General features: G+C 35.6%; 1 protein-coding gene across 2 annotated transcripts in view; it reads right to left on the bottom strand.

Moving 5' to 3' along the window:
- The window catches only part of LOC127850755 (protein CIP2A homolog), a 46,074-nt gene that overhangs the window by 10,700 nt on the left and 19,735 nt on the right, over positions 1–15,639 (bottom strand). For both annotated transcript variants that reach the window (XM_052384044.1, XM_052384045.1), the window contains exons 9-15: positions 9,767–9,842; positions 8,225–8,618; positions 7,250–7,391; positions 4,749–4,961; positions 4,197–4,461; positions 3,308–3,481; positions 2,495–2,628 (exon numbers count right to left, since the gene is read on the bottom strand). In XM_052384044.1, coding sequence (XP_052240004.1) covers positions 2,495–2,628; positions 3,308–3,481; positions 4,197–4,461; positions 4,749–4,961; positions 7,250–7,391; positions 8,225–8,618; positions 9,767–9,842 — 1,398 coding nt within the window. The remainder of the gene's footprint in view (positions 1–2,494; positions 2,629–3,307; positions 3,482–4,196; positions 4,462–4,748; positions 4,962–7,249; positions 7,392–8,224; positions 8,619–9,766; positions 9,843–15,639) is intronic.

Below are 15,639 nucleotides of genomic sequence, written 5' to 3'. Positions count from 1 at the left end.
GATAATATCTGGTAAAACAAATGTAGCTAATGCACTTAATGACCACTTTGTTGACATCTCGAAACTTATTAAAAAGACTAAATTTGCTGAACACGATTTCCACTCATTGAAAACATATCTTGATGCTAAGCTAGAATCTAAGCATTTCTCTGTTCAGTTTATTACTACATCAGAAGTTAGTACTTTAATTAATCAACTTCATTCAAACAAATCTGCTGGGGCTGATGGTATAGGGCCCAGCATTATTAAACTTTGCAAAGAATTCATTATACAACCAATCACTGCTCTTATAAATAACTGTATATCACATGGAACCTTTCCAGACATGCTTAAAATTGCAAACGTAATACCTTTATACAAGGGTGGATCAGTAGAAGATCCCAATAATTATAGACCAATATCAATTTTACCTACTATATCTAAAATATTTGAAAAGCATATAGCTAAACAATTGCATATATATCTAGAATCTACAGGTCTATTAAACAAAACTCAGTCGGGTTTTTCGCAAATATCATATCAATATCAAATATCAATGTCAAACAGCATTGATTAATATAGTTGATTCATGGCTTAAACAAATTGATAATGCAAATCTGGTAGGTATAATTTTCTTTGATTTTAAAAAAGCATTTGATCTTGTGGACCATAGGGTTCTTTTACACAAATTAAAACTTTATCATTTTAATGATAGGTCATGCGACCTATTTTCTTCATATCTCCGCAATCGATTTCAGTTTATCAAAGCAGAAAACACTACCTCTACTTGTAAAAGCATCATTGCTGGTGTTCCCCAAGGATCTATTTTAGGACCTCTTCTATTTCTTATTTACGTTAATGATCATTCGCTAGATCTTACATGTGATTCTGCAATGTATGCTGATGATACAACATTGCACACTGTGGGAACAAATATTCAAACACTTCAAAAAAAGCTACAAACAAATCTTTCAATTGTAAATAATTGGTGCCAAACTAATAACATGATTATTAATCCACTAAAAACCACTTGTATGGTATTAGGGTCAAAACGGAAAGCTCAAAATATAACAAATCTAAAACTTAAAATTTCAGATACGGTGATCAAAACAGTAAATTGTCAAAAACTTCTTGGCCTTTATATTGACAATACTCTATCTTGGAAACTACACATTAACAGCGTTTGTTCAAAAATGTCATCACGAATGTTTCTTTTGCAAAAAATAAAACCAACTCTTACCCTTGAAATGCGTAAGCTCTTCTATAATGGTTATATCTCACCTATATCCGACTACGCATGCGTTACCTGGAGTTCAGCGGCCAAAACGGAAATTAATAGAATAGTCAAAATACAAAAGCGTTGTGGTGCACATATTTTAAATAAAAAGTACAACACTAATTCAAAAACACTATTTAAAGATCTAAAATGGTTGACTTTCGAACAGCGTAATCACTATTTCACGTCAGTTATTGTATTTAAAGCATTTCACAATCAAACCCCAACATACATACGTGACCTTTTGACACCTTCACAAAATAATCACTATAACTTGCGATCTTGCGAAAAGGGGGATTTAAAGCTAGTGCGAATACCCAAAACAAACTATTTCAAACAATCGTTTGAATTTTCTAGCAAAACAATTTGGAATTCGTTACCCCAATATATACGTCAAACAAACAATTTTATTACATTTAAGAAAAAATTAAAAGCTTATCTCTCTTCCACACTTTATGAAATAAACTGAACATGCTACATGATGTTTTAGTAAATAACATTAGTTTAATGTTTAAATACTGTTCTTGCATAGATGGTTATTGTAGTTTTATGTCTGTCATTTGTTTTAAATTATAATATATATCATTATATGTGCATGCATATATGATTCTTTATGTTTTGTTCTTATTGCTCAAGATGAAATATGATGTATTTGTTGTAAATTGTATCTTGTTAGAAGACCTTGTTGAAAATAAGAAATGTATTATATAAATTGCATATTATGTAATTTCATCTGATGTATTTCTTAACAAGTCTATCTTCTTTAAATAAAGATTTTATTATTATTATTATTATTATTATTATTATGCCTGTAAAGTAGTTGTATTCAGGCATGCCTGTAAAGTAGTTGTATTCAGGCATGCCTGTAAAGTAGTTGTATTCATGCATGCCTGTAAAGTAGTTGTATTCAGGCATTCTTGTAAAGTAGTTGTATTCAGCCATGCCTGTTTATCTTTTTTCAGTGTTTGGGAACTTTATAAGATTATTATACACTATCCATCCTTTATTTTGTATCAAATAAAATATTATTTAACTTTTATATTTGAATTTTCATTTTCAATTTTTTATATATTTTTTTTAATAATTAATATTGTAATGTTAGGCATCAACATGAACAACAAAGCACAGGAATACAAAAAAACTTAAAAAGTCATCATAAGTTTATTATAATTATCTAAAATTTTAGTATAAGCTTATTTTTAGTAAGGAGGGTCATGATAAAGGAACATAATCACTCACTTTTGATTTTCAGTGTGCAGCTCATCAATTTCCTTGCAGTTCTTATCAATCCTTGAGACCATGTCTGTTGTGTCTCTCTGTAACTCGTCACATTTCTTTTCTGCTTGAATCAACAGGGAACGAAGCCTGTTTGACTGAAAGTACAACACAATTAAGTCATACGCATGAAATAGACATTTCATCCTACTTAAACATCAATATCAACCTGATACAAAGGTGCCTGATAAATTTGTAATATCAGGTTAGAAGGTGTTCATATCAGTTCATGTGTACAGATACATCATATTACTAGGAATCAACTAGTCATCATTTTTGGTAAATAGCAAATATTTTTGGTAGATTCAACAAAAGAAACATTTGGATACAAAGATGAAATGTATTTTTGACACAAAAAGCAAAACCGTTTCTTTTAACTGAAAATCCAGTTTAGTCAGAAAGTGTTGTAAATAATTAGCTTGAGCAGACTGCACACGCTTATCTGGGATGACACTTAAAGCCCCATAAACACTCACAATCAATTTCACTTGTAAATGTTTGGATATCTTCGCGGGAAATTCACATGAGATACACAGAAAGAAAAAAAAGAGCATTTTGGATCCCCTTAAATCTATGTTAAGATTCCACATCTAGCTTTGAAATTTTGCTTTTGTAAGAACATGCACAGAAATTTTATGTGCTAACTTTATTTTACTAAATATTCCTTTATTATGTATAGGGCTTTAACTTTAACGCACATGCATTAAGCCCAGTTTTTTCAGAACGAGGCTTATTTTTATTGAAGGTATCCCCTAATGTTTCAGAAAGCCAACTCACCTCTGCGTCATCCTGCCCCTTGCGCGCGCGGTACTGCGCCAGCATCCTGTCAGCCTGGTTGAGGGCCAGGGACTTGGCCTCCAGGAGGTCCTGTAAGTGCTGCTCCTTGGTCTGCATGGCCTGCAGGGAGCGCTCATACACACCCAATATCTCTGTGGAGCTCGAGTCCTTCACCTGGGTAAGGGAAATAGGATTATCACGGAGGTTTTACAGTAGGTTGCCCAGAGGAGCAACTGCCTTTAGTACGTTGGTATCCCTGGCAAAGAATAAGTACCCAAGAACCAAGTACATGCAATAATTATATCAACGAAAAAAGAATATCAGGGATAGACAAACCTTTCACAGTAGGTTGCCCAGAGGAGCAACTACCTTTAGTACTTTGGTTTCCCGGGGCAAAGAATAAGTACCCTAGAGCCAAGTACACACAATAATTACATAGTACAAAGGTCTTTTTTTATTATAGTGTCACCCCTATTGAAAGGGCCAGCCAGTACATGTACTTAGAATCATTTAATTATCACATGTATTACTTACTTTTAAGGAGACAAAATCAGACAACATAATATCATGGTTGAAATGACTCCTTGCATAATGACCTTTTTAGTCTGAATCTTCATTCTACATACAAATATAATGATTGTGGGGAAAATGGTTCAAGCTTTTCTAAAAAGCTACTCGCCCATTCAGACACCCAACCGTGAAAAATGACTGGCCCCGGCCTAAATCTACATGCCACAGGCAAATGGGCATCCTTAAATTTGTATGCCTGATTATAATCCAGGGAACTTGATCTGTCATTTTTACAGCAAAAATGCAGAAATGACAAGCCAAAACAATTTTTTAATTCAGATTCAGTCTTTTCAAAGATGACAACTACAGTTACAGTTACCGCAAGTCCCTGATTAAGTTTATCAATGAGTGTCTGTATGGTTTCACTAGAGGTAGTCTCCATGTCGCTGTTCTGTGTCGTGTTGCTGTCCGCCAGGGGGCGCACTGTGCGTCCCGAGTGAGGGCCGGGAAAGGGGGCGTGGTTTTCCTTGTCGTCAAGGGCGTGTCGTCTGTTTGGGTGGAATGCCTGATGCTGCACGGTACCTGATATCTGTTGCAGTTGTGTGTCCCGGCTCAGATTGTGATTAGCTATGACATCTGATAAACTGAAACCAAAAGCTTGAAATTTAAAAATCTGTGTACTGATATTTGTACTGTACAAGACAGCCATCAAGTAACATATCCAAACAAAAGATGAAATATAGTTTCAACAATTTGAAAACATGCATAATTCCCCATTAGAAGAAAATGAAGCATAAAATAAGATGAAGGGGCCTCCAAGTTGTAAGCAACATTAGAAATATGCCATTCACTTGATTGCAAGTACCAGTACCATAAATAAAAAAAAAATTTAGATTAGATTTTTTTTTTTATGAAGAACTAAATTGCTCACATGATGAAAGGGAATCCCTCCAATTTTGCAGCCAGGGCAATGATATCCATGGTCTCTCGGACGCGCTGTCGGTGTGAGCTGCAAAGCCCTGCTGCCAGGAACGGCACGACCTGCGTCTCCTGCATGACAGCCATGAAGAAGTCCTCTGCTTCCTGGTTGTTGAGGCTGCCCACGAGGTCCAGTAGCTGTAGTACAAGGTCCACTCCTGTTACACTGAAATACCAGTTTTAGGTTAAAAGGTATTGTGTCACGATTTATTGTGTCAGTGTTTAAAGAAAATGATAACTTTAAATAAATGATACTGTGAAAATATTAATTTTAATCTTCATGAAATGTCATGGTTTTTCGAAAAAGGACTTTTTTGTTGACATTTTATTTGTTGATTTTGGAAAAAAATAATTCTCATTAGTCATTTTCTGAATTGTTTGTAAAAATTGTCCGCTTTATTTGGTTGTTTGGTGTTAGGTCATATTTATTGTGCAAGTGTTTAAAATGAATGATAAAACTTTAAACTGTTGTGTTGTATTTTATTTTGCAATTGTTAAAAGAAAATCATAACTTTTAACATATAACCAGTGAAATAAAATGTGATTCCATCCATTATAATATAATTAGACATTCAAAAATTTGATAAAACAAGAGCTGTCTCCATAGGATGACATATGCCCCCAATAAACGCTTTAATAGAAGTTATTGAAATGCACTAAGTGACCCCGTGACCTAGTTTTTGATCCGGCATGACCCATATTTGAACTTGACCTAGATATTGTCTAGATACAACTTCTGACCAAGTTTGGTAAAGATCGGATGAAAACTATTTGAATTAGAGAGCGGACACGAAAAGTGTGACAGACTGACAGACAGTGCAAAATCTTCGAAAGGGGGTATAAAAACTTTCTGAACTTTAATAACAATCTAAACTCTTAATGACCTTCAGACAAAAAATGATTTGTTGTTAACTAATCAATTATTTTATATGCTGACCAGGGATCATATTTTCCCGCAACATCAATCGGTCTGGATATAAATAGGGAAGTATCCGAAAATTTATATTTGAAATCATGACAAATTACGTTAAAATGTATACCATTGATTTTGCCATTCATGAAGGTGGTACAATAAATGTACAAGTAAAATTCCCTTAGACTTGTTTTATCATTTGCTATTTTATTGTTGTTTCGTATGCTGTTTTATCAGACTTTTTTTCATTGTTGTCAATATTGTTAATTTGTGTAAGTCTATAGCGATGTTTTAAATCGACCCGATAATAGCTTACAAACATGCACTGAACCAAACAAATGTCTGTGCGTAGGTTGGCTACTGATAATAACAAAACCAAATAATTAAGAAATAATTGGTGTATGTTATAGTTTGTTGTAAAATAACCCACGGCTGATAGTTTAGATGCTTAGGGATTAAATCACCAGTGCAAAACACGAGTGATTTGAAACCACGCATCTAATTTTCCAGTCATAGGTTATTCAACAACAAACTATAAAGTACACAAATTATTTCGATTCTAACACGGTTTTTACTAAAGATTTATGCAATGTATATTATTTTTCTTGTGTACTATTTTATGTTAAGTTCCGCCCATAAAAATAACTTTCGGCTGTTCTGTTGATCAGATCCGCGGCTTTCATTCATAATTATATCACGCTGGTGGAAAATGTATCGGCATGTTTTGTTTAGTTACAGCGCGTGCTTTCAGTGTTTAATGTCCGCCCATAATTATTGCAGAATAACCCATAGACGATTTTCTTCTTTGTTTATATGAAAGTTTTCACGTGCCGTGTTAGAATCCTTTTTACTTCTATCTCAGATATTATTAAATTCATTACAGTTTACAGTGATAACAATACATTACAATTGCAACATATTGTTTTGTATCACATGCACGTCAATTAACATCGAAGACCGATTATAATTAAACCATTGCACACAGTCACCTTAGCAGACAAAACAGAGAAACCGCTATAACAATGATAACTATCAATAGACACACAATGACATCGATCGATATGTACATCACAGGCCTTAAGTCTCTTAAATTGTTTTGCGATTTTTTCAGTTTGCAAAATTTTCGACCACCCTCAATAATTTTGGACGCGTCTTTAACCCGCTGTTCACAAGTTTTTTATTCTTTGTCTGACCTGCAATAAACCGGTCCTGACCGGTTAAGAGACTGCAGCGAATGGTTTATCACACCTAATCGAGATAAGAATGTCATAAGGGTGTGTTAGCATGTGCACTGTGTAATCGATTTCATGACATGGGAATTTTAGTAAACAAATTCGGACCAACTGTTTGGGATTTTCAATCGGTCTTTCATGACCCCAATCGGTCTAGGACCGACAATACCGAAAAAATATGATCCCTGATGCTGACATAAAAAACCTAGAACAACATTTTTTCCCCAATTTTGCAAAGGATACGTCAAGTAATTCCCAATTCTAAGCATAATTTTTTCTCGAAAAGTTCAAAAGTGCGGCCCTGCTTACCTCCAGTCGTCAGTGGGTGGGGTAGTGCTGGTGTGCAGTGATACCGTGTTATGATCAAACTGGAACTGAAGCAGCTTGCGGAACACACCAGTCTCCATGTGCTTGGACACGAGGGTCAGAAAACTGTCGTCATGACACAGGGCTGGGAGTTTATCGTTAAGGAAACACAGTTTGTGTATAATTAAGCCTTACAAATTTGATTGTTAGTCAATACATACACATTTTACCCAGAACCCCCATTTAAAGGTATGATACCCTAAGGCTATATCTAAGCAATTATATCCACACACTGTATATCACACTGTATATTTTACTATAACATTGTTTAATGAATACACATAACGTTTCCTAAATTAGATTCAAAGCATTCTTAGCAGTATAAAACTATTGAGTTAATGTAATTGTACTACATCATTTTCAACACGGCTATTGTCAAGCAATATGGTCCCCTACCGGCTCCACCATTGTCAGAAATTCCACCATTTTCAGAATTTTTATTTTTTTGGTTGCCATAGAAACCACAATTTTTGACGTAGGAACAAAATGAAATGACGTGCATAATGTTTCATAAAAAAATATTCAGTACTTTTAAAGTTATCGCAGGATCCAGAAAACCACCATTTTCAGCAGTATTTCTGGTCTATTTGTTGCCATAGCAACCAGAATTTTTGACGTAGGAACAAAATGAAATGACGTGCATAAGGTCCATATTGTCATCTATTCGTGTTCCAAGTTTCATGAAAAAATAATAAGAATTTATAAAGTTATCGCAGGATCCAGAAAAGTGTGACGGACGGACAGACGGACGGACTGACAGACGGAGCGCAAACCATAAGTCCCCTCCGGTGAAACCGGTAGGGGACAATTACATTTTTATACCTCACACAGTCATATAAAGGATACTATTGAGTAACTTCACACTTTTACTACATAATTTTGAATTACATTTTTATCACACAGTCATACAAAGGATACTGTTGAGTAACTTCACACTTTTCACCATAACAGCACAGCGCCTCTGTATGGTGGGGTTATCCCCGTCCAGTGGCACTTTCAAAGTCTGTAACACAGTTGGCAGCACAGCAGCCACGTGTTTATCATGATGGATGCGATCGTGCGAGAACACCAGCTGTTCATAGATCTCGTTGAGTAGATCATACGCAACCAGGGGGGCAGTGCCGTGGGTGTCAGGGACCTGCCCTGCCCAGTGGACTGCAGCAAGCAGGGGGTCTGCTATGTGGCTGAGGGGGGTCTGGGCGAGGTTGGGGAACTGGGACTGGTCCTGAATCTGGAATGTGGCGAACATCGCCTTGCACACGATCTTACGGATACCGTCCACTTGAGACAGGGAGGTCAGCATATCGAATATCTGAAATGGAATCAAGAAGCTGGGTTGATTGTTGCAACTTGTTCTCGAACATTTGCATCAGCAGGAAATGAACATTTTTGGGGGGTAATACTAGGTAAAATGTCAACAAAAGAATGAAAGATTACTTCTTGTGGATTGTTGTTAAACTTTATAAACAACAAAGCAAAAATAACCAACAACCTTATTCTGAATGTAACAAAGTAACATATACTTCTCATTTCATTTGCAAAAATATATGCCAGATGATTTAAGAATATCTATTTTTGTATAATGGTTGTTCATCTGCAAATCAAGAATGAGTTGGAGTTCTGAAGTGTTGAAATTAAACACACAATGGTTTAAAGACAGTCAGACAAGGAAATGGCCAAAGTGACTGTTGTCGACAGGTGACCGCTGTCCTCAAATCACCACTTTTTAGATGGTTGGTCAGTTGGTAGTGTTGCTACGTTGTTACCCCACCCAGTGGTTTGCAAACATTGTAAAACAAAGGCTCATTGCCGATAACTAAGCATATTAACATAAATAAAAAGTGAATACTACAGAATAATATGTTAAACATTGATTTGATTTTATACATATTTATTAAACTAAATTTATAAACAAAAGTATTGTTATTCACTCATGCATCTCATTCATTCAGTAAATTCGACAGTTTGTATTAAATTCATTGGAAGATATTTATAAATAAAGATTGTCACCTGTCATTGACATTACGTCGAACATGTTTAAAAAGCGGATAAGCTGTCATAAACCAAAATTACAGTATAACTACATAGTTTTCATTCAAAGATACGCCAAAAGTTTATCATTCTATTTTTTGGCCAAATGGTGAAATTACTTTTAATAATCATGTATAAAAACAAGTGTGACTTTTGGCTAATAAACAACACTCATGCAACAAGAATAGCTACATTGTATTCCAGCACAAACAGTGTTATAAAAACATGCTTATCAGGAATGACACTTTTCACATTTACTGGATTTTTGCTAAGAAGAGACCTCCATGAAACAAATTATTCCATAAAAGCAGAAAGTGTCATCCCAGATTAGCCTGTGAGGACTGCACAGGCTAATCTGGGATGACATTTTACTCAAATGCATTAAGTCCAGTTTTCCTAGAATGAGGCTAAAATCATTAATTTCATCACCTTGGTAACAGAGTCTGGAGAGCAGGAGGTCAGAAGATGCAGCGTCTGTTCTATACAGGAGCCCAGGTACTCAAAACTGAAAACCAGGACGGTTCACACAGATCAAACTAACGCAGCATGGCCTCATGTTATTTTGCTAATAGAGCATTTCGTGACTGTAGCTATAAGACTGGTACAATTTTGAAATGTGAAATGGCCAAAGTTAATATTCATCCAAGTTACATGATTATTTATCATTAACATCTTAAATGACACCATCAAAGGTTCGCTGACCATATAACAATCTAACATGTTACCACGATTTTTTAACTTTGTTGAAAACATGGTTATTAACAAACTACAGACATAACAAGACTATTGCCAAGCAATATATGTCCCCTACCGGCTCCATCATTGTCAGATTAAAAAAAAAAAATTTTTTGCCATAGCAACCATAATTCTTGACGTAGGAACAAAATGAAAAGACATGCATAATCTCCATATTGCCATCTGACCATGTTTCAAGTTTCATGAAAAAATATGAAGAACTTTTAAAGTTATTGCAGGATCCAGAAAAGTGTGACTCACAAACAGACAGACAGACACACAGAGCGCAAACCATAAGTCCCCTTCGGTGAAACCGGTAGGGGACAATAACTATGCTTATCATAAAGACAGAGGGTAATTTTAGGGAAGAAAATCATTTTCATCAGATCAATTAAAGAATTAAATTTGTAACGAATAATTATGAATGTGTTTAATGAAAAGAAGACTAAATTATTGTATAGTAGGGGAAAATAACCCCGACTTTGGTCGATTTTGTTACCGGTTTTACACTACACTGATATTTCACATATCTATACTTAACACCTTTCCCAATCTTTTAAAGATGGGAACAGCACTGTCCGATAAGTAGGCATAAAAGACAATATCCAACTTAATGCAAGCATACATAAACTTGTTTGTTTTGCAATCTTGACAAATCCAGATATTACACAAAGGGGAGTACATTATACTGTGACTGTGCAGTGTCCGACAAATTTCTTATTTTCCAGGTAGCCCACTGGGCTACCAGAAAAAATATTTGGTAGCCCATAAAATTTACCAACAAAATGATAAGAGACATCTTTTCTTCTTTATTTTATTTATTCATTTTCATTCATAAGAAATTATATCATATCAGCACGTATTGAATAAAGTTATGAATAATCTTCGGTGGACAGGGACATCAAAGAGAAGAATATGTATTTTAAAAGTTAAAAGTTTAAAAGTTATTCAGACATAACATTCCAAAAATATAATTCTGTTTCATTGTCCAAGTTGTGTATGCAATATTACATGTCATTGACATACACTGACTATACACCTCAAAGTTGTGTTTAAATAATGCTTTTGAACACTAGGTGTACTTTGAACACATTTTGTTTCTATCACAAAATCCAGTACAATACAACAACGACTTTATTAACTAGTCACTAGCTGACGAGATCTTGTGGCCTGCGAGGTTGTTTGTCCCAAGTCCACATTCCATCCAGTGGTGGATAGCCCCTTCGGCCTTGTATTCCTGGAGTGGTGGTCCATCTGCATGCACCATCATGAGATGATGAGTGCTTCCAGCGTGTCCTGGTGCATGTGTGAACGCCTGGAGCTCTTGATGAGTTTCATAGCTGAAATATACATTATAGAATTAAGAGTTTATTAACTTTATTTACATGTTTTGTTTACAATATAACTTTTTAAAGCTTGTAATATTGTTGTACCCGGTATATTGCTATTTTTTTCCAAAGGCGAAGTAATATCCATGTATTTTGTGAATCTTATGTATGCACATATGTACTAGCAAATCATAAGGTTTTTAACCATTTTAAAAGACTAATAGTGACAATTCACACGCTATTCTGTGGTTGATCTATTTAATATTTATATACATATTGATCTTACCAGAGAATTGGCGTTCGCACTCTGCTGTGGAAGGTGATATTGAAACCATGATGTTCACGAGCGTCAGAATGTTCTGAATATCAGCAGGCTGTGTCTGAAGCAACTCACAGTAGAGGTCATGTCAGTTTATTCCAGTTTTCTTCTTCCTCAGAAGGTTTTTCATGATGGTCCATTCTCGGAGCATTGAAGAGTGCTCAGTGTCAGTCAGGATGTGGATATAGAGCTGAGTAAACTCTTTAATGTCATCATGTCCATGCTTCACAAGTTCTGTGTCATTGGTTGGCCATTTTTTCAGATTGAAGACATCAAAACACTTAAGGGGTTTCTCATTAAAGTCCTTAAATCTCACTTCAAGACAGTTTGCTTGAGAAGAGTGGTTTTGTCATTGTCTTCTTCAAAGGTGGTGAGACGTTGTCCAGACAGTTTTATTACAAGGTCTCCATGGTCTGTGAAGTCCCCAGTCTCTGGATCATAGTGGTCATAGAAAGTAGATGTTTGATATCCCGATTCTTCCATTATCAGCTTCAGTTCATCTGTTGTGGATTTGATGATACATGTATCTGGTACCTCCATGATCAGTAGTTTGTTCTGTTGGAATTTCTTGGATGTAGCTGTGATGATTTCAAGGTAGTCCATCATGAGGTGCAGGTATTTTACGAACCTTGCAGATTTCATCTCATGTAGCAGTTTCTTTGCTTTGCCGCTTTCTTCCGTTTTGTTCGCAGACGCAGCGTGTTCTAGGTGCCATAGGGTGGCAAAGAGATTTTGCTGTATGGCTTTCAGGGCTCTGGCTTTGCTGGCTACCCATCGTGAAGTTTTCACGTCCCCATAGTGTAGTAACTCCGATTCCAATATATCTGCGAATGCTTGAAGATCACGTCTACTCTTGGTACTTCTTGCATAGAACTTGTAGATGGATTTCACAATAACTTCAAATTTAAGGAGGTAGTCAATACTTCTAACGGCATCCAGTACTCCCAGCTCAAGTTTATGCGCTACACAATGAATAGACACAATTCGAGGATTTTTTTCTTTCATCAAAGCACTCACACCAGATTTACATCCCATCATAACTGCTGCTCCATCAAAGTTCACACTTACTATTTTGGAAGAATCTGTTATCCCTATTTTGTTGAGTCCATTCTCAATTCCTTTCTTAACTCCACATGCATTGGCGTTCTCAATTTCCTCTATCGATGCTAGTGTGGTAACCGGATAGCCCTCGCTGACGTACCTCACTAAAACAGTGTACTGTTCAGTCATTGAAGAATCAGTAGACCCATCTGCCAGCACTGTGAGGAACCTTACTTTTTCAATAAGCCGTGTCTTGGTTACTCTCAGTTGTTCCCCTATCGACATCAAGAACTCTTTCGCTCTATTTTCATTGTGATAATTAGTTCCAATATCCATGTAGTCTCCACCAATGTCCTTTTTGTTCTTAAATGAAGCTCCATGTGTGTTTCAAAGTCACTTAGCGGTTTGCATTTTATTTGCCAGTAAGTATACAGTGTTAAACATCAGAGCTCCAGATAAGGTTTTGTGAAATTCTTAACGTTACTACCAGATTTTCAAAAATAATTCTTAACTCTGAAATTTTATTCTAAACGTTACTACTAAGTTTTGGAAAATAATTCTTAACTTTTCAAAATGACCTAAAAATAAACAATAATGGTTATTTTCATGCAAAAAATCAAATAAACATACTAGCAACTTAAAAATTTAAACGAGTTCAACAGTGTCTATTCAGTATTATACCATTTTATTTTTCAAATACCTTCATATGCCCAAACTGTGCTTAGATTGCATGCCTTCGATGATTTTTTACATTTCACAATTAAAATGGGTCTCCCCTTCAATCTTTTCAACGATTGGCCACGGGAATTGTCCATTCCAGTCGTTCAATGTTTTTTGTTTAAGTTTGGACCCGTTGTGTCGCGTTTTGTTTTAGCTTTTCCGACTGTTTCGGCAGCTGAACATACAACATCGTATAAGATCTTTTCTATAATGTCTTTCTTAACATTCCACTTCGGCTCACTTTGCATACAATATGTTAAAGGCATGTTTTTGCAGGCTTTGCAGTTTTTAGGACGCTCTCTGGGCGCCGCCATTGTCTTTTTGACAGATAGACTGTACACGCCGCCTTTATTGGAAAAAATGCGCTTTGTTAAACAAACCCGATACCCATTTTATATAAGCACTGAAAAGATCTTTAATACGCAAAAAGAATTAATAAAAATGGATACGAACCGATGTAAAAATAATATTTGTAACTTGATCTTGTAATTCTTAATGGTACGACAAGATTTTTAAATTAATACATAACGGACTTGAAAATAATTCGTAATTACGAAAATACAACCCTTATCTGGAGCTCTGAAACATGACTACTAAGATGTTCATAGTAATCTGCATGCACCGCTTTGTTGCTTTGACAATAGGGCTATTGGTTGCCAACTCACTCCTTTCCTTCATGGTCATTGTGTCCTTCAATTGATTTCTTGTGGGTGGCTTTGATGTGCGCTGATGAGAATTCATGCTTTTTCAAAGGATCCACTCTCGTGTTGCTGCATCCAACATAGAGTGCTGAACTCTTGTCTCCCAAGTCAGGATAGGCCCATGTAGCACAAAACATGAGTCCTGGCTTTTGGTCATCGTCAGCAGCTTCATGCGTCACCCAGGGGTATGATACTTTTTAAGATTCCTGGAATTTCCGCAATCTTTTATTTGCATCATAGACCTTGTCCGAGATTTTTGCACTCTTTAATGTGTCAGACTGTGGCTCATCTAGACATCTCTTCTTTGCAGTTGGTTCCTGTGGTCCTGATGAACGAACCACAAAACGGTCCATTTTGTAATTTAATCTATTTGCACAAATATCCTAGAGCATATATAGTTTAAACACATCTGCACATTAATCCAAATTAAAAACACAAAAGCTCATAAATCCAATCACTTTATATTAATGCAGTCACATATTGCATTTCACCAACAAAACTAATTTAATACGTTTTAATAAAAAATACAAATTCGGTGCATCTTATATAGAGTAATTTAGGGTAAATCTAACCTGCGTGTATTATCGACCCCCAGTATTCCTGTTATTAATGTTCTTGTTATGCTTTTCTCAGGAAAATAGACAGTTGATCGGCCTCCGTCATGTTTGACGTCATTGGCGTCATGTTTGATACATACACTTTAGTTTGAGTTACAAGTAATTCCATTGGCTTAAATTATCCAATAAAACTTGGTATTTCTTAGTGACATGTATTTTCTGAAGTGAAAGTAGATATGAAAAGAAAATAAGGTTATTTATCACTAAAGGGTCGATAATACCCGAAATTACTCTACAACTCGATCAAATAATTAAAACAGTGTTTGTCTCAATTGAAATCAAACTTACCTTTATTATTAACAGTCGCTCCTTTAATCCAATCATTAATTGACAATGCAAACTAATTAGCAGGTGTGAATCGCGTTCACACCAGCGTAATTAATATTCATTTTCAGTTTCGTTACCGCTTTGAAGAATCTGTTATTGTTTTGATTTCTTTAATGTTCGGCGTCCTTGGATATTTAACATCAAAAACTTTGTGGCTATTACTCAGTCACCAGTGTAATTAATATTCATTTTCGGTTTCGTTACCCTTCGGCGTCCGTGGATGTTTAACGACATCAAAATAGTTGTCGCTATTACTCATTATTGTGGTTAAAACAAAGAATTCCGAATTGCGAAATGACGTTGCATCACGTGCGCAAATTATCCATTCGGCTCTCATTATATTATAAGCAGACAACAAATGTTGATTCTGATTGGATGATTAAAATACACTGTTACTGTATACAATCGACATTACCGCAGGCGATGGCTGACTGATTAGATAATTGATTGCACGTTGTTATCGGATTATAAGCAATACACCGTGTACAAATACAAGGTCAGCGTGTTTATTCTA

This window comes from Dreissena polymorpha, chromosome 11 (assembly GCF_020536995.1).
Source record: "Dreissena polymorpha isolate Duluth1 chromosome 11, UMN_Dpol_1.0, whole genome shotgun sequence".
Taxonomy (NCBI): domain Eukaryota; kingdom Metazoa; phylum Mollusca; class Bivalvia; order Myida; family Dreissenidae; genus Dreissena; species Dreissena polymorpha.
The sequence above is the reverse complement of the archived record's forward strand: the minus strand, read 5'-3'. Positions and strand labels throughout refer to the sequence as shown.